The 20,973-nt window shown below is 39.9% G+C and overlaps 1 protein-coding gene across 3 annotated transcripts in view; it reads left to right on the top strand.

The window, feature by feature from the left end:
- The window catches only part of LOC106869244 (WASH complex subunit 5), a 170,406-nt gene that overhangs the window by 42,243 nt on the left and 107,190 nt on the right, over positions 1 to 20,973 (top strand). For 2 of the 3 annotated variants that reach the window (XM_089356151.1, XM_089356152.1), the window contains exons 2-3: positions 5,090 to 5,370; positions 15,650 to 15,756. In XM_089356151.1, coding sequence (XP_089212277.1) covers positions 5,146 to 5,370; positions 15,650 to 15,756 — 332 coding nt within the window. In that variant the 5' untranslated portion in view covers positions 5,090 to 5,145. Of the gene's footprint in view, positions 1 to 3,755; positions 3,935 to 5,089; positions 5,371 to 15,649; positions 15,757 to 20,973 lie in introns of all 3 variants that reach the window. The other variant, XM_089356153.1, reaches the window with a different exon arrangement.

Below are 20,973 nucleotides of genomic sequence, written 5' to 3'. Positions count from 1 at the left end.
GTAACTGCTGAAGACATACGTAAGCTCGCAAGGAATGAAGCCAGTATGCTCCGTTGGATGTGTAATGTCAATGTGAATACCCGTCAGAGTGTAAGTATCTTGAGAGAAAAGCTGAACATTAGAAGCATCAGTTGTGGTGTGCAAGAGAGACGATTGCGCTGGTATGGACATGTGGTGAGAATGGATGAGGTTAGCTGCGTGAAAAAGTGCCACACCCTAACAGTTGAGGGAACCCGTGGAAGAGGTAGGCCCAGGAAGACCTGGGCTGAGGTGGTGAGGCAAGACCTTCGTACATTGGGCCTCACCGAGGCGATGACTACTGACCGAGACCTTTGGAAATGTGCTGTGCGTGAGAAGACCCGGCAAGCCAAGTAAGATCGTTGCCAGTGCCCCTGGACTGGCTCTTGTGCGGGTGGCACATAAAAGACACCATTTCGAGCGTGGCCGTTTTCGTGCGGGTGACACGTAAAAGCACCCACTACACTCTCTGAGTGGTTGGTGTTAGGAAGGGCATCCAGCTGTAGAAACTCTGCCAAATTAGATTTGAGCCTGGTGTTGCCATCCGGTTTCACCAGTCCTCAGTCAAATCGTCCAACCCATGCTAGCATGGAAAGCGGACGTTAAACGATGATGATGATGATGATGATGATATATATATGTATATATATATATATATATGTATATATATACATATATATATATATGTGTGTGTGTGTGTGTGTACGTGTGTGTGTGCGCACTAGAAATGCTAGTTAGTAGTAACCACAGAATGATGAACCATTGATAAATCCATCCTTATAAATCAACAGTCTTGCGCATTATTCATTATCAGTCGTCTGACTTGCTTTTGGCATTGCTAACTTATAAACACACCAATACCGGTTGTCAAGCAGTGTTTGGGGACAAAAACACATGCGCACATCTGGCAGGTTTCATTCAGTTTTCATCTACAAAATCCACTCTCAAGACTTTGTTCAGCCCAGGGCTCTAGTAGTAAACATCTACCCAAGGTGCCATACAATAGGAATGAACTCGAAACCATATGGTTGGGAAGCAAACTTCTTACCACACAACCACATCTATTTCTATAAGGAAATAAAAACAGTACACTTAACCACATAATTTTCTCTTCATATATAAGAAAGAATTACTATTATAAATCATTACTAAAATGATATTTACTATTATAAATCATTACTATAATAATGAAAATATTGAAATCCAGTGATAATTTACATGTAAATCAATGAGACTGATTTTAAAAATCTCAATTTTATGTATTGCAAAATTCACTAAATTAACTAAAATAAAATATAAAAGTAATTCTGTATAAATATATCATGGTGAAGTATTTTTTGTTATCTGATTATATAAAAAGAAATATATCATTAAATTATTGTTAATATTATTTCTATCAGTATTTACAAGAGTTCACTATATCAAATTAACAGTATATCGTTATTTTTGAGATTATAAAAATATTTATAAAAATTAATACTAAAAATGGTTATAAAAATTTCTTAGATTGCTTCAGATTACATGTGGGTGTCTGTGTGTGTGTGTGTGTGCGTGCCAGCATAGGAAAAGCTGCTGCTAAATTGATGATGATGATGATGACATGATATAGTGTACATTGATTTGTGTGTGTATATCTATCTCTACCTATTTATTTGTCTATTTATCTCTCCCTACACACGCACACACACACATAGCTGTTTATATATGCATAATGAAATTATTTCTCATATATATATATATATATATATATATATATATATATATATATATATATATATATATATATGTGTGTGTGTGTGTGTGTGTGGAAAGAGACAGTGCTTATAAATGTATGTATATTTAGAAAGAGAGTGAGAGAAATAATGCTGTATATATAATGTGGATTTTTTTTCTCTCTCATATATAATGCTGTGCGCTCATGTGTGCACATCTGTTTATTTAATAAAATGTTGTTTGTTTGGTTTGGTTTTTTTTTTTTTTCCTCTAAGTTTATTTCATCCTATTTTGTTTGCTTTGGCCCTGTTTGTTGTTATAATCATCATCACCACATCATCGTGTTCACCATCATCATCATCTAGTTGTTCTCAATTTAAATTTTTTTTTTTTTTTAATTTACCTGTACCTTCCACTCCTCCGCAACCACTTCTTCTCCACCATGTGGCATTTCCATCTTCTTGATTCCCAAGATATATACTTGACTTAATGATAATTTGCTCCCCTTCTGTGATTTCCATTTCAAAAGTGGTAATCAATCAACACTTGTTTGCATGGTGTTGGCATTATTTTTCTGATTCCTTTTCTGTGTTTTGTTTGTAGTTTTTTTATTTTTTTATTTCTGTTGCTTTTCTTTGCCTAACACACACATACACACTCGCACTTTTATCTCTTTGATCGCTTATTATATTATCAATGTCAGAAAGAAAGAAAAGTGCGAGTGAGAAAGAAGGGAAGACAGAGCATGAACGTGAATTTATTTAAAAACTAAAAAAAAAAAAATTAAAAAAACACAGAAGGAAAAATAATTTGCATATTCTAGAAATGAAATATGCGAGGTATTTAAATGTTTGCAGGAAGCTTTTTTATTATTATTCATATATATATATATTTATATAAGATTGTTTATTGTGCATATTTATTGTTTTATTATTTTATCTTTTAACACTTCAAAGTAAACGTTAATACAAAGAAAAATAAATACATAAATAGATTAAAATGTATGTATATATATATATATATATATGCATCCTACTACATTAATAATTCCATATCCCAAATTAATGCATAAACAGATGTGTGTTGTTTTGTGGATTTTGTGTGAGGCATCCTCCCCACATACACACACATCATACTCTTGTTTCTTTTTGTTATTTTATTGTTGATATATTTATATATTTGTGCGTGTGTGTGCGTGTGTGTGTGTGTGATTTCCGAGTATTTTGGAACTTATTTAGAAATTTTCTTTAATTATCAACTATTAACTCGTGAACCAATTCAATAACATACATACATACCTGTTTGTGTATATTTGTATACACACGAGTGAGGCAGGAAGTATTGCAAATAAAGATTGCATTATTTTCTGACTCACTCTTGTATACACATACATACACACATTCTCACACACATACACATGTGGTTCACATGTATGGCAATATGGTTAATTGTTTGCTTCACAGTCTTGTGGTTTTGACTATAATTTTAATACATGGTAGCTCAGACAAGTGTTCTTTAATACAGCCTTAAGTTAACCAGTGCCTTGTAAGTGAAATTTAGTAGACAGAACCTGTACAGAAGATTGTGTGTGTGTGTGTGTGTGTGTGTGTGTGTGTGTGTGTTACTGATATGCATAAATAACAGTGATATTATCAGCGTAAATAATTTAATATTTATATCTGTAACAGAAAATGCATTAACTCGCATTAGCTCTTCAAGAGGACATAGCCCTTTTATCATGAATTGATCCAAATGTTGCATGACCACTGTCCAACAACTCAAAAACAGTAAAGGAATATAAATAACTATTTCCATGGGTAAAGTACTGATTCAGTAGTGGAGCAGTTTGGGATGAGTTAGATGGCTTGACGGGGTCCTGTGAGTTGTAAGACTGCATCAAGCTCCAAAATCAGATTCAACATGGTTTCTATGGCTGGACAGCATTCTGTGGCTGGACAGCATTCTTAATGTCAACCATTTCACAGTATGTACTAGCTGTTGTTTTCTTTTTTGTGTTCCACCAGCACGAGTGAAGTCATCAAGTAACTTGCAGACCAAAAGAAAAGGAAAAGACCCTTGCATTTAAGTGGTTTTATACTAGGGTGTTGATACATGGCTACCCTGCATTATCATAAGCATGGGTTTGAACAGCTGGAAAGAGGATGAAGATAGCAGTGATGGAATGCCAGAGCAAATACTCAAGGTACAAGAATGTGGGCATAAGAGGTGATAAGGATGGTGGATCAGGAAGGGGGAGGAGAAAGCAGACAATTTTAGCAGCATATGAGAAGAGCATAAGATGATGGGGTAGAGGTGAATTTGGTGAGTGGTGAACAAGAGTAAAGGTGTGGTTGATGAAATGAATTTCCCTCTACACTGAGTTTCTGTGCCCATGCACACGTTTTATGATCTCTATGCAATTTTATGTTCGCAATAATCATTGTGAACATGAAATGTTTATTTAAATTATGCAGTATTTAGTAATTCTGGTGTTTAGGGTGGGTGAGCCAGCGGAATCATTAGCTTGTCAGACAAAATGCTTAACAGCATATCTACGGCCTCTTTATGTTTTGAGCAACTTCCACTGAGGTCAGTTTTGCCTTCGTCCTTTCAGGGTTGATAAAGTAAGTACCAGTTGAGCACTGGGGTTAATGTAATGAGCTTGTCCGTCTCCCCAAAATTGCTGGCCTTGTGCCAAAATCAGAAATGATTATGTATTCAGTGTCATATATACAAGTGGCACAACATAAGATTTTCGTGCACTAGGCTACTAAAACTTAACAGAACATGGTGGGGGGGGGGGGATATGGGGTTTCACGTTCTGATTAACTCGTTAAGTTTTAACACTTTGGTACACCTAGCTGTTAAAAGGGAAACTGTTCACAAGGGAAAGGTTGTGTGGTAAAAGAAGTTCACATAGCAATATGTGGGTTCAGTCCCACTATGCAACACCTCGAGCAAATGTCTTTTACTGTAACCCCAGGCCAACCAAAGCCAAGCCTTGAAAGTGAGTTTAGCAGACAAAAGCTGAAAGAAATTTGTCTTGTGTGTCTGTGTGTCTGTGTGTGCGTCTGTGTGTGTGTGTGTGTATGTGTGCGTGTGCACACATGCAAATATGTGATCTATATTGGTAAAAATTGTAAACATGAAAATCAAAACAGAGGTGCACATATGTATTGTGTCTGATGCAATTAACAATTCTGCTAGCTTGCAGTCTTTTGATCAAATATTATTATTGTACATTGTAGATGTAATTAAAATTATGTAGATGTATTGAAATTATGTTTGAAGACTAAGACTATTTATTTCTTTTTCTTGCCTTTTAAATATTTTTCTATTCTTTTTTCTGTCTTTCCAGCTCCCCTTAGAAAGTCTTTCAGCCCCTGGTTGTTATATTGATACCAGAGCCTTAACATGACAGAATTTCTAGCTGAAAATAACCAGTGTGGGCAAAACCTGATTCACCTGACATCGAGAGGTAATGCTATTATAGCTGAGCTGCTTCGACTGTCGGACTATGTTCCGCCTGTGTTCCGCCAAGATAACCGTCAGGACCAGGCGAAATATGGTGAGATCCTCTGTGACTTCAGTTACTTCAAGAACACTGAACAGTTTGACAGCAAAATTGACAGCCGACCTGTAAGTTCTTTCATTATAGATGTTTTTTTTTTGTTTTTTTTTTCTTTTTGCTTTTTGCTTTCAGAGATTTAAAGTGAAACCTTCGAAAAGGTTAAGTGGTGAACGGATTAAAAAGAAATTATTTAAGGATTAAATTAGCTTTATGGCTTTAACAGATGGTGGGGGTAGACAGTGTTGGCAGTAGCAGTGATTATAGTGGTGGTGGTTGTGGTGGTGGTGGCTCTGCTGATGGTGTTATATGTAGTATGTAGTGCTGGTAACAGTGGTGAATGAAAGAAAAACAGTTGAACATGATCTTTGACTATTAATATAGCTATATAGTAGTTTCAGAAGCAGTATGAAAACCAAGAGGTAATATTTATTCCCACTGAAACTTGGATGTTCCGTTAAAACAAACTTTATTGCAGTGGATACCGTGAGAAACTATGTGTACTAACAAGTGTATACTTATGTTTAACATGACTCTTTTACTCTTTTACTTATTTCAGTCTTTTGACTGTGGCCATGCTGGAGCACCGCCTTTAGCCAAGCAAATCAACCCCAAGACTTATTCTTTGGAAGCCTAGTACTTATTCTATCGGTCTCTTTTGCCGAACCGCTAAGTTACGGGGACATAAACACACCAGCATCGGTTGTCAAGCGATGTTGGGGAAACAAACACAGACATACAAACACATACACACATACATATATATATACATATATACGACAGGCTTCTTTCAGTTTCCGCCTACCAAATCCACTCACAAGGCTTTGGTTGGCCCGAGGCTATAGTAGAAGACACTTGCCCAAGATGCCACGCAGTGGGACTGAACCTGGGACCATGTGGCTGGTAAGCAAGCTACTTACCACACAGTCACTCCTACGTTGACTATTAATATACATACACTTACTAACATATGTGTTTCTATGATATTCAACTTGACTGTCCACCTTTAATAAATATGTGTACTACCATGTGTATTTCTGTTGTACTTAACATGACTTCATCATCATCATCATCATTTAGCTATCAATAAATATATGTGTGCTAACATATATTTATTGTATACTTGTGCTAACATGTGTATACTTGTTTATGATTGTCAACTCCTAAAGAATGATATGTATACTAAAATATCTGTATGTTTGTGTTGTAATTATTATAGTAGGACAGTCAAGGTGGTGAGCTGGCAGAAACGTTAGCACGCCAGGCGAAATGCTTAGCAGTATTTTGTCTATCTTTATGTTCTGAGTTCAAATTCCGCCGAGGTCGACTTTGCCTTTCATCCTTTCAGGGTTGATAAATTAAGTACCAGTTACGCACTGGCGTTGATATAATTGACTTAATCCCTTCGTCTGTCCTTGTTTGTCCCCTCTATGTTTAGCCCCTTGTGGGCAATAAAGAAATAGGAAACGTTAGCACGCCAGGTGAAATGCTTAGCAATATTTTGTCTGTCTTTACGTTCTGAGTTCAAATTTTGCCGAGGTCGACTTTGCCTTTCATCCTTTTGGGGTCGATTAAATAAGTACCATTTACGCACTGGGGTCGGTGCAATCGACTTAATCCCTTTGTTTGTCCCCTCTATGTTTAGCCCCTTGTGGGCAATAAAGAAATAAATATATATGTCTATATATTCGTGCAAAGGAATTCCCTGCTTCGAATTAATCACTATATTTAACCCTCATTTCTAATCAAGTACCTGTTGCATACTGGGGTCAATCTAATTGACTGGCCCTCCTCCCCCAAAATTTCGGGCCTTGTGCCTAGAATAGAAAAGATTACAGTATGACAGTAAGGTGGTGAGCTGGCAGAATTGTTAGCATGCCGGGCAAAATGCTTAGTAGCATTTCATCGATCTTTATGTTCTGAGTTCAGATTCAGCTAAGGTCAAGTTTGCCTTTCATCCTTTCAGGGTCAGTAAAATAAGTACCAGTTCAGTACTGGGGTTCATGTAATCGACCAGCCCCTCCCCTAAGATTGCTGACCTTGTACTAAGATTTCAAATCATTATTACAGTAGGACAGAAAGGCAGCGAACACGCATGCTGGGCAAAATGCTTTGCAGCATTTCTTCTGGCTTTGTGTTGGGAGTTCAAATTCCACTGAGGTAGACTTTGCTTTTCACTCTTTCGGGGGTCAATAAAATAAGTAGCATATCAAAACTGGGGTCAGTGTAATCAAGTGTTCCTCTCCCCAATTTCAGACCTAGACCTTGTACCTAAAACTGTTGTAATTATTACAGTTAAAAAGTTGTAGTATTTAGTTACATCCTTTTATGTTTTTGAGTTCAAATCCAACCAGTCTCTTCTTTTCTGGTTCCATCAATAATATAGGCGTAGCCTTTGTATAGAAGCTTTCTGCCTCCTCGTTCTGTTTTGATGAACTCCATGATCGGTACTTCTGCATGTCAACTTATTGTCCAGTCGGTGAATTGTCTGTTGACAAATTGTCTTCTCACCGTTTACTTACCAGTTATCACAGATCCTATTACATCATTGTTGTGAGGGTAATGGAAGAGCAGAATTGTTAGTGTCAGACAAAATACTCAGCTGCATTAGTTTCAGCATTTTACAGTTTGTGTTCAAATCTTCTTAGAGTCAACAACTAAAGTTGATATGTTCAAATGGATCCCTTCTTCCAAATTTCAGACTTTATACTTATATTTACAATAATGATTAGATACAGATATGGTTGTGTGATTAGGAATTCCTCTTTTGCTACCACGTGTTTTCAGGTTCAGTTTCATTGCATGAAACCATGTCTCCTACTATAACCCCAAACTGACCAATGCCTTGCATGTGAGTTTGGTACATGGAGACTATAAGAAGCCTTCCATGTATGTGTGTCTCTTTGTCATGACATTTGCATGCTGACTGTAAAGAAAGTCAATGTTCATATAAAAATGGCGTAATTTTTCTGCAATCTTCCATGAAAGCATGTCTGGCCATTCAGGTGTTAGTGTTTGAAGGACTAGATGAGATGTTATCTTGCTTGGAGACAGGTAATGGTTGGTGACAGGAAAGCATCGAACTGAAAATTATCTGTCTCAACAAGTACATAAGCACTGGTGTGGCTGTGTGGTAAGAAGTTTATATAGGTGCATGCATGGTAAGAAGTTTGCTTCCCAACTACATGGTTCCAGATTCAATTCCACTGTACAGCACCTTGGGTGTTTTCTTATATAGCTCTGAGTTGAATAAAGCCATGTGAGTGGGGTTAGTAGACAGAAACTGAAAGAAGCCTGTCATGTATGTATGAGTGTGTGTTTGTGTATGTGTGTTGCTTTGCTATTCATGTGATAGTTGTAAACGAGTATCACCATCATGCAAGTGGGGTACTTCAGTTCTGGAAGTAAACGAGGTTTGGTGACTGGAAGGGCATCCAGTTGTAGAAAATCCACCTCAACAGATTCTGTCTGACTCCTACATGCACAGATACATCATCATCATCATCGTCGTTTAACGTCCGCTTTCCATGCCAGCATGGGTTGGACGATTTGACTGAGGACTGGTGAACCAGATGGCTAAACCAGGCTCCAATCTGATTTGGCAGAGTTTCTACAGCTGGATGCCCTTCTTAACGCCAACCACTCTGAGAGTGTAGTGGGTGCTTTTACGTTCCACCGGCACGAAGACCAGTCAGGCCGTACTGTCAACGGCCACACTCAAAATGGTATATTTTATGTGCCACCCGCACATGGACATTAAAACAATGATGATGATGGCCTATGGAAAAGTGGATGTTGAAATGGTGGTGACGATGACGATGATGATCATCATCATTAGTGTTTCAAGCAATTTGTATTGATATAAGGTTTTAATCTTGCCTTTGGTTAATGGAGCAAACAATAAAAACTACTTTGTATGTTGTTTTCACAGCAGTATATTGTCATTCCTGCATCCATATTTTAAATTGTTGATAATACCAGCCAGAAAGTTAAAATATAATTGTGAGGAAACTAATATTTTATTTATCTAAATACCAGATCACGAGATCAGTTTTGTTAGTTGACTGTCAACAGATGCAGCTTCATCTCAGTCTTGTCTCGTATTTATTTTGGTTACAAACTGTTCCTTCTCTAGAATTACTCTATAATGTGTGTGTGTGTGTGTGTGTGTGTGTGTGTGTGTGTGTGTGTGTGTGTGTGTGCGTGCGTGCGTATGTGCATGCTTATAAGTGACTTTTATTAAATTTGAATAAACTGGTCTACATTGTTTTATTTTTTCATATTTGTCATGAAATATACACATCCCAACACACTTACACGCATACACACACTTATGTATGTATATGTTTATGAGTGTGTGTCTGTCTGCATGTGTATTATGGAAATAAATTGGAACTGAAAATAAATTTAAATATTACAAAACCTCACTGAGGGTGAACTCGTCGTCGTTTAACGTCCGCTTTCCATGCTAGCATGGGTTGGACGATTTGACTGAGGACTGGTGAAACCAGATGGCTACACCAGGCTCCAATCTGATTTGGCAGAGTTTCTACAGCTGGATTACCCTTCCTAACGCCAACCACTCAGAGAGTGTAGTGGGTGCTTTTACGTGTCACCCGCACGAAGGCCAGTCAGGCGGTACTGGCAACGGCCACGCTCATCTCGCTCAAAAAACCTCATGTGTCACCCGCACAAGAGCCAGTCCAGGGGCACTGGCAACGATCTCGCTCGAAAATCCTACGACAACCCCCCACAAGAGTCAGTTCAGGGGCACCGGCAACAATCTTGCTCGAAGAAATTTCATGTGTCACCCGCACAAGAGCCAGTCCAGGGGCACTGGCAACGATCTCGCTCGAAAAGCCTCATGTGTCACCCGCACAAGAGCCAGCCCAGGGGCACTGGCAACGATCCCGCTCGAAACATTTCATGTGTCTCCCGCACATGAGCCAGTCCAGAGGCACTGGCAACGATCCCGCTCGAAAGATTTCATGTGTCGCCCGCACAAGAGCCGGTCCAGGGGAACTGGCAACGATCTCGCTCGAAAGATTTCATGTGTCGCCCGCACATGAGCCACTCCAGGGGCACCGGCAACGATCCCGCTCAAAAGATTTCATGTGTCGCCCGCACATGAGCCAGTTAAGGGGCACTGGCAAGGATCCCGCTCGAAAGATTTCATGTCGCCCGCACATGAGCCAGTCCAGGGGCTCTGGCAACGATTCCGCTCGAAAGATTTCATGTGTCGCCCGCACCTGAGCCACTCCAGTGGCACCGGCAACGATCCCGCTCGAAAGATTTCATGTGTCGCTCGCACATGAGTCAGTCCAGGGGCACTGGCAACGATCCCGCTCGAAAGATTTCATGTCGCCCGCACATGAGCCAGTCCAGGGGCACTGGCAACGATCCCTCTCGAAAGATTTCATGTGTCGCCCGCACAAGAGCCAGTCCAGGGGAACTGGCAACGATCTCGCTCAAAAGATTTCATGTGTCGCCTGCACATGAGCCACTCCAGGGGCACTGACAACGATCCGGCTCGAAAGATTTCATGTGTCGGCCGCACATGAGCCAGTCCAGGGGCACTGGCAACGATACTGCTCCAAACATTTCATGTGTCGCCCGCACAAGAGCCAGTCCAGGGGCACCGGCAATGATCCCGCTCGAAAGATTTCATGTGTCGCCCGCACATGAACCAGTCCAGGGGCACTGGGAACGATACCGCTCGAAAGATTTCATGTGTGGACCGCACATGAGCCAGTCCAGGGGCACTGGCAACGATCCCGCTCCAAACATTTCATGTGTCGCCCGCACAAGAGCCAGTCCAGGGGCACTGGCAACGAGTTCGCTCGAAAGATTTCATGTGTCGCCCGCATATGAGCCAGTCCAGGGGCACTGGGAACGATCCCGCTCGAAAGATTTCATGTGTCGACCGCACATGAGCCAGTCCAGGGGCACTGGCAACGATCCCGCTCCAAACATTTCATGTGTCGCCCGCACAAGAGCCAGTCCAGGGGCACTGGCAACGAGTTCGCTCAAAAGATTTCATGTGTCGCCCGCATATGAGCCAGTCCAGGGGCACTGGCAAAGATCTCGTTCGAAAGATATCATGTGTTGCCCGCACATGAGCCAGTCCAGGGGCACTGGCAACGATCTTGCTCGAAAGATTTCATGTGTCGCCCGCAAATGAGACAGTCCAGTGGCACTGGCAACGATCCCGCTCGAAAGATTTCATGTGTCGCCCGCACATGAGCCAGTCCAGGGGCACTGGCAACGATCTCGCTCGAAAATCCTACGACGATCCCACACAAGAGCCAGTTCAGGGGCACCGGCAACGATCTCGCTCGAAAAACCTCTTGTGTCACCCGCACAAGAGCCAGCCCAGGGGCACCGGCAACGGACTCGCTCGAAAGATTTCATGTGTCGCCCGCACATGAGCCAGTCCAGGGCACTGGCAACGATCCCGCTCGAAACATTTCATGTGTCTCTCGCACATGAGCCAGTCCAGGGGCACTGGCAACGATCCCGCTCGAAAGATTTCATGTGTCGCCCGCACAAGAGCCGGTCCAGGGGTACTGGCAACGATCTCGCTCGAAAGATTTCATGTGTCGCCCGCACATGAGCCACTCCAGGGGCACCGGCAACGATCCCGCTCGAAAGATTTCATGTGTCGCCCGCGCATGAGCCAGTTAAGGGGCACTGGCAACGATCCCGCTCGAAAGATTTCATGTGTCGTTCGCACATGAGTCAGTCCAGGGGCACTGGCAACGATCCGGCTCGAAAGATTTCATGTGTCGGCCGCACATGAGCCAGTCCAGGGGCACTGGCAACGATCCTGCTCCAAACATTTCATGTCGCCCGCACATGAGCCAGTCCAGGGGCACTGGCAACGATTCCGCTCGAAAGATTTCATGTGTCGCCCGCACAAGAGCCAGTCGAGGGGCACTGGCAACGATCTCGCTCGAAAGATTTCATGTGTTGCCCGCACATGAGCCACTCTAGGGGCACCGGCAACGATCCCGCTCGAAAGATTTCATGTGTCGCCCGCACATGAGCCAGTCCAGGGGCACTGGCAACGATCTTGCTCGAAAGATTTCATGTGTCGCCCGCAAATGAGACAGTCCAGTGGCACTGGCAACGATCCCGCTCGAAAGATTTCATGTGTTGCCCGCACATGGGCCAGTCCAGGAGCACTGGCAACGATCTCGCTTGAAAATCCTACGATAGCCCCGCACAAGAGCTAGTTTAGGGGCACGGCAACGATCTATTTCTATTTCACTTGCCTCAACAGGTCTTCGCAAGTGGGGTTTTGTGTCCAATTTTAATTTAACTCGAGTTCGATTTCACTTGCCTCAACAGGCCTACGCAGTGGAGTTTAGTGTCCAACTTAACTTGATTTCGATTTCACTTGCCTCAACAGGTCTTCAGAAGTGGAATTTAGTGTCCAATGAAGGAAGGAAGGTACGCATAAGTGGACTGGCTGGGCCTTAGATTTAGGTCTCATTTGGCTTGCCGGGTCTTCTCGCGCACAGTATATTTCCAAAGGTCTCGGTCAGAAGTCATCGCCTCGGTGAGGCCCAATGTTCGAAGGTCGTGCCTTACCACCTCATCCCAGGTCTTCCTGGGCCTGCCTCTTCCACAGGTTCCCTCAACTGCTAAGGTGTGGCACTTTTTCACACAGGTATCCTCATCCATTCTCGCTACATGACCATACCAGCGCAGTCGTCTCTCTTGCACACCACAACTGATGCTTCGTAAGTTCAACTTTTCTCTCAAGGTACTGATACTCTGTCTAGTATGCACACTGACATTACACATCCATCGGAGCATACTGGCTTCATTCCTTGCGAGCCTATGCATGTCCTCAGCAGTCATGGTCCATGTTTCACTGCCATGAAGCATGGCTGTTCGTACACATGCGTCATACAATCAACCTTTTACTCTGAGAGAGAGACCCTTTGTCGCCAGCAGAGGTAAGAGCTCTCTGAACTTTGCCCAGGCTATTCTAATTCTAGCAGCTACGCTTTCAGCACACCCACCTCCACTGCTAATTTGGTCACCAAGATAGCGGAAGCTATCAACCACTTCTAGTTTTTCTCCCTGGAATGTGGCAGAAGTTGTTTTCTGCACATTCCCAGTATTTATAGCTCCAGAACATCTGCTGCAAACAAAAACTAACTTCCTAGTTAACCTTCCTTTGATATTGCTGCACCTCTTATGTGTCCATAGCTTGCACTTGGTGCATCTTATAGAGTTACTTCCCACTCCTTTTCTACAGATCGAGCAGGGCCATCTACCCGAATTGGTTTGTGTTTTGTCTGCCTTCCAACTTATGAGGACTTTGGTTTTAGCTAGGTTGACTCTAAGGCCCTTCGATTCTAGTCCTTGCTTCCATACCTGAAACTTCTTCTCTAATTGTGATAGTGACTCAGCAATTAGTGCAAGGTCATCAGCATAGAGGAGCTCCCAGGGGCATCCTGTCTTGAATTCCTCTGTTATAGCCTGGAGAACTATGATAAATAGGAGGGGGCTGAGGACAGAACCTTGGTGGACCCCTACCTCCACCCGGAATTCTTCACTGTACTCTCTGCCAACCCTCACCTTACTGACAGAGTTTCTGTACATGGCTCGCACAGCTCTCACTAACCATTCTTCTATCCCTAGTTTCTTCATTGACCACCAAATGAGAGATCGGGGGACCCTGTCAAAGGCTTTCTCCATATCAACGAAAGCCAAGAACAGAGGTTTATCCTTGGCTAGGTATTTCTCCTGAAGCTGAATCTGCTGAAGCTGAAGCTGCTGAAGCTGACTAAGAATGTAAATATAGTTTTGGTATACTGTAGGTGGGGAAGAAAAAGTACTGGGTTCCCCTGAGATACTCATGGCTTGTTGACCTCTATTTAAAGAAGATATACCCAAATTCTTCTTTATTGACTATTCATCTGATATATATATATATATATATATATATATAAAGTAGTCATAAATTAGACTGGCACACTAGTGGACAGCCTATTTAATGTGTGCATTTGAAAGGTCATCATTAAACAATATTTATTTTTATGCACAACACAGCATAAACCAGAAGTGATTAAGAAGGAAACTGGATATATTTTCTCTGATGAGCGCCCGACAAACCAGGAAACAGTCTGTCAGAAGACTGCCTCCCTATTTTTTTTTTTCCTCACATCAGTAGCATTGAATGAACGTGTTTGCATTCTTAGTTCATCCAAAGCAAAGTTTTGTAATATTTATATTTATTTTCAGTTCCTATGAATTACACTATGATGTGCATAACATACATATTAATTAATATTGAGCTGAGCTATTAAATGCACAAATATGCAAATTAGGCTATCAATATCTAGTCTAATTTATGGCCACTTTATATTACAGTTGAATATTCTATACTGTTGATTGGCAAAGGATTCCAGGAAAAAAGCAAAAATTAATAGTGTTTAATTAATGAATAGCTATCAAATGCACAGCTATGCAAATTAGGCTATCCACTAATAGCAGAACCTAATTTATGACTAATTTTATTTAGCAGCTGAATGCCTTATGTTGATGGTCCGGAAAGGAAGCAGGGAACGTCTTCTCTGAGAAACAGTCAACAAACCGAGAAATGGTCGCACTCTCTTCTTTCTACACATCAGTAGCTTAGAAAAAATGTGTTTAGATTTTTAATTCAATGACATGTTTGTGCATGTGTGTGTTTCTGTTCTGTTGTGACACATACATCCACAAGTGCAAGTTTATTCACGTGCACATCTTTGTATACTCTTTTACTCTTTTACTTGTTTCAGTCATTTGACTGCGGCCATGCTGGAGCACCGCCTTTAGTCGAGCATATTGACCCCGGGACTTATTCTTTGTAAGCCTAGTACTTATCCTATCGGTCTCTTTTGCCAAACCGCTAAGTGACGGGGACATAAACACACCAGCATCGGTTGTCAAGCGATGTTGAGTGGGGAGGACAAACACAGACACACAAACACACACACACATATATATATATATATATATACGACGGGCTTCTTTCAGTTTCCGTCTACCAAATCTACTCACAAGGCTTTGGTCGGCCCGAAGCTATAGTAGAAGACACTTGCCCAAGATGCCACGCAGTGGGACTGAACCCGGAACCATGTGGTTGGTACACACCTCACCACACACACACACACACACACACACACACACACACACACGTACCTATCCCCACACACTCAATCATTCTCTCTCTCTCTCTCTCTCTCTCTCTCTCTCTCTATCTATCTATCTATCTATCTCTATTGTTCCCAATTACAGTTGTCTGTTTCTATTTCAATCTGATTATTTATTTTTTTGCTCTCATTTTTTAAGGACCTTCAAGATTTGGATGATGAATTCAAAGAAAACCACATCGAGATTGTAACCCGATTCTACCAAGCGTTTTCCTGTATTCACAAATATGTTTCTGATTTCAACAGGTTTGTTTGTCTCATCCTTTCTTTACAAGCGGTTTGTTGTTCTTTTATATGTTGAGTTCTGCACCAGAGAAATACTCTAATTATATTCATATAACCATATATCATTATTTCTTTGGTACCTATCATCATTACTATTATTTTATTCCTACTTTCCACACTGATGGATTGTCATTCAGAATTAACACATATGATGGATTGTCAGTCAGAATCAACACATATTCAAAGGAACTACTTACCTAGACATTTTAGGGAACCTCGGTTTTCTTTCTTCTGCTGGATGTCTCTCCTAATTACTTTACACAATGCAGTGGGTATTTTTCCTGGCTCCAGAGCACTGTTATGTCCTCATAATCTCACACTTTACTGAGCGTACTAGTTATATTTTTCAGGATGCCAGCACTAGAAAGATAACCTTGTTATGAATGGGACTAAAGAAACCCCACAGCTCTAGTGAAAAATCGCACCTCACATTCCACTTTGCAGGGTGGTTGGTGTTAGGAAGGGCATCCAGCTGTAAAAAACCATGCCAAAACAGACACTGAAGCTTGGTGCTTGCATTCTGCACAGCCAGCACCTGTCAAACCATCCAATCCATGCCAACATGGAAAGTGGATGTTAGATGATGATGATTCCATAAGTGCTTGTTGTGACATATACTCTGGCACTTTGCATGCACATGCACACATACATGCACATGTGCGCATATCTATGTATCATGATTATTTTTTTCTGATTGTTTATTACTTTGACCTTAGTTTAAAAAACAAAGAAGCAGCCTTTAGGATGAGCAGAACGTGTAGATTTTTTTTTTTTTGATTCTTAAAATATATCTGAGTTTGAGTGAGGGTTAAATTATACGCTGTGTTCCAGATGCCCTTTCTGTCACCAAGCCTCACCTATTTTCAAGCAAGATCATCTTCTCTCATAGCTAGACATGTTTATCACAGAAGACTGCAAATGAACCTCACTTGTGTCACTGTGATGTACATTTACAACCATCACAAGACAAAGGTACACCCAAATGCACATACACATATATACAGATATATATCTAATACATGTGTGTGTGAAATCACATAACCTGAGGTAGCTGTAATGCAGGGTATGACTATATGTGTGTATATAAAACATAACGTCACGAAGTATGAAAGGTGAATATACTTTTCTGCTCTAGGCACAGGACCTGAAATTTTGATGGGAGGGGGCCAGTCAATTAGATCAACCCAGTGCGCAACTGGTACTTAATTTATCAACCCCAAAAGGATGAAAGGCAAAGTCGACCTCAGTGGAATTTGAACTCAGAACATAAAGACAGATGAAATACCACTAAGCATTTCGCCCAGCGTGCTAATGCGTCTGCCAGCTCGCCACCTATGAAATGTAGATTTATTTAACCATGTGACCATGTGACTTTCATAGAATTATGACCATTTCACAACCTTCTTCAAGGAATATTAGTTTCAGTATACCAGAAATTGTGTGTACATGTATGCATTAATATGTGCACTCATCATTATATAATTGTATATTCACAAATTAATGCTAATAGAGAAAACTAGCTCATCAAATAACCAGAACATCATGGTTACATCAACGGTTCAACTAATATACTCTTCACAGAATTTTATCGCTTGGATTTCTTAAATTTTCAGCTACAACTACACATAACATTATAGTACGTGGTAATCAGTTACTATGTGGACTGAGATCCAAGTCTGTACGAGATGCTTACCATGATAGGTGCATGATTCTCTAAATCCATGTCTTACATAACTTATTTATTTATTTATATATATATATATATATGTGTGTGTGCGTGTAAATAATATGTGGCAATTATTCGGTAGCCATGATAAAACTCCGAGTTTTGAATGTCGGGGCGGAAACCCACGCCGCCATCTCCTCAGTTACCTGGCCATCGCAAAAAGGCAATTGGCACATATTATTTACAGATAAGTTCCTCTATTTACATAATATCAAGGTCTCTTTCTTTCTTTTATTATCTTACCTTTTCTATCAATATATATATATATATATATATATATATATATATCACATGATCACATGACTGACCAGGCTGTCAGATGTTGTTACACATTGATGGTCAGAGTGTACTTTTTGATTTAACCTCCAAATGATGCCACCCTTCTGGCTAGGCAATCGAAGGGGGACTGAAGCAATATGAAATGAAGTGTTTTGCTCAAGAACACTATGCGCCACCCAGTTAGGGAATCAAACCCACAATCTAGCAATTGCAACAGCCTAACCACTAGGCCACACACCTTCACACACACACACACACACACACATCATTGGCATCATCATTTAACGTCTGCTTTCCATGCTGACACAGGTTGGATGGTTTGATAGAAGCTGGCTAGGCAGACGACTGCACCAGGCTTCAGTGTCTCTTCTGACATGGTTTTTACAGCTGGATACCCTTCCTAACACCAACCATGAATGAGTGGACAGACAAAAGAAAAGGGCACACAACACTTTTAGTAGGAGTTACGTGTATTATTTAAAACAGTTTGATTCAGTTCTATACAATTTAAAGTTTCACAGGCCTCGAGCCATCTTGGACTTCCTATATCTCTCCATTTGGTAATCCAAAAGTCTGAAAGAGATGGGCTTTTGTCAGAGGCCTGTTTAAGTCATATGTAACCAAATCAAACTGTTTTAAATACTATATATATATATATATATATATATATATATATATATGTATATATATAAATTACGTAACAACCTTCTCCAACTACAGTTCTCATATTCAGTTAAAATGTCTTACGTTTAAGCTGGTTCCCATGCATTTCCCTGAAGAGAAGATTACATTCTTAACAACATCACCGATTCCTATGGAAGGTATAATTTGTAATCTTCGAAACATATGTTGGAAATAAAAGTATGCAGTTAACATATGACTAAATTTATATATATATATGTATATATAGGTGCAGGTGTAGTTGCATGGTTAAGAAACTTGCTTCCCACCCACTTGGTTCTAGGTTCAGTTCTACTGTGTGGTACCTTTGGTGAATGTTTTCTTCCAAAGCATTGGGCCAACAAAGTCAACAAAAGACTTGTAATTGAATTTGGTCAGCAGAAACCGGAAGTCCATCATATATGTGTGTGTGTACGTGTGTGTAAATATATGTGTGTTTGTGGTTGGTGTCACCTTGTTTTGACATCGCGTGATTGTTGTAAACAAGTGTCACTGGCATGCAAGGGTATCTTTTGTTAACAGTCTTCTGAGTGAAACATGTGCAGCCATGAGGAAATATTACCTTACTCGAAAACAGGTGAGGGCTGGCAACAGGAAGGGATAATAACAGGAAGGACATCCAGCCATTGAAAGTCTGCCTCAACACATTCCATCCAACCCTTGCGTGTATATATATATATATATATATATATATTGAAAAAAAAGTCGTCAAAATTTTGGAATAACTTCTTTCATTTATTTTATACATATATTAGCGCTTTCGTTCGTCTTTCGAACTTGTCAAATATAACTGTGAAAATACAGAGATCTTGCTTATTTATATAAAACAGGTGTTTTGGGGGGTTTTGTTTATAACAGAACATTGTTTTGTTTTTTTGTTTTTTGGGGGTGAGGCTTTGGAGACAATGGAAGATGTATAAGCAAATAGATAGATAGATAGGCAGATAGAGAGATAGATAGACAGACTGATAGTCAAACAGATAGAGAGATGGATGTGGTAATATATATATATATATATATATATATATATATATATATATATATATATATATACTTTATTTAAAAGCAGCAGAAATATAACAAAAAAAACATTACTCTGAGTTTCACGTTCCCGTTCATCGGACAGTTTTTTCTAACAAAACTGAACGGGAACGTGAAACTCAGAGTAACGTTTTTTTTGTTATATTTCTGCTGCTTTTAAATAAAGCATATTACTCTACCTCTGGTATTTGAGTACTCTTTTTTCCACCTTGTTGCACATTTCATGTGCTTACTCCGATAGAGTAATTTCATACTCTTAACCGTGAAACGTTGTATCCAATTAACTAAAGGCAGGTTTGTTTTTGCTTTTCCCTTCGGTTTTTCGTTCTATGTGTGCCATAAATATTGCCATCCGTTTAGAGAAAAAATTTGTAGTTTAGAATCAGTAGTTCTTTGACTGCTATTTCTAAATTTTCAGTATGTTGGAGAAGCAACTCAAGCTAATCCCTATATATATATATATATATATATATATATATATATATATGCACATACATTGAGGCACCAGTTTACAATATTTACAGGCTGCTTTGTGTTCCTTTCTTTCATATCATGCTGTCCCATAATATATTCTCTTTCATCCTCTTTGCTTTATTTTGTCCCTATATTCCCTTGTTTACCCACTTACCCCCACACCTCACACATGTAATAAACATAAACTCTTGAACACCTGCTTTTTTTTTTTTATTTAAATATAAATCTGCACAAACGAGTGTTACACTCTGTATATATAAGGAGAGAGGGATATGTATTTTATTTATAAGTACACACACATATATATATATATATCCACCTTCCATGCAGGCATGGGTTGGACTAATGCATATATATATATATATATATATATATATATATATATATATGCATCTGTGTGTGTGTATGTCTGTGTATTTGTTATAAAAGATGTATACACACTACACACACACACAAACATGCATATATACAGATTACAGATATCTTTATATAGACACAAATATAAACATGTGGGTGCATATGTGTGTCTATATATATATATTTATATATGTACATATACATATATATATATATATATATATATATATATATATATATATATACACACACACACACAGATAGACTGACAGACAGATAGATAGGTAGGTAGGTAGGTAGTAGTTAACTAACTAACTAACTAGATAGATATTATATAACCCCTACAAACATGGAATAAAACTACTGTAAAATATGTTGATATATGTATATACTACAAACACACAAATACACACAGTGTTAAAGCTGTATTATAATCAGCCAACTAAACAGCACTCTATACTCTATCTGGCACAGAGCCAAATCCCAGATGACCAACACAAGGGCTGACCAGAAATATTCTGCCATGCGATCATCACTGTTCAGTACTGGCCTATTGATCATGTTCTTGCACCAACTTGTCGTTAAAGCAGGCTTTTTGCGGTCACTGAAACATATATTTA

Source organism: Octopus bimaculoides, chromosome 8 (genome assembly GCF_046866305.1).
Source record: "Octopus bimaculoides isolate indiv1 chromosome 8, ASM4686630v1, whole genome shotgun sequence".
In the NCBI taxonomy this organism is placed as follows: Eukaryota; Metazoa; Mollusca; class Cephalopoda; order Octopoda; family Octopodidae; genus Octopus; species Octopus bimaculoides.
Note: the sequence above shows the minus strand (reverse complement) of the source record. Positions and strands in the feature narration are given on the sequence as shown.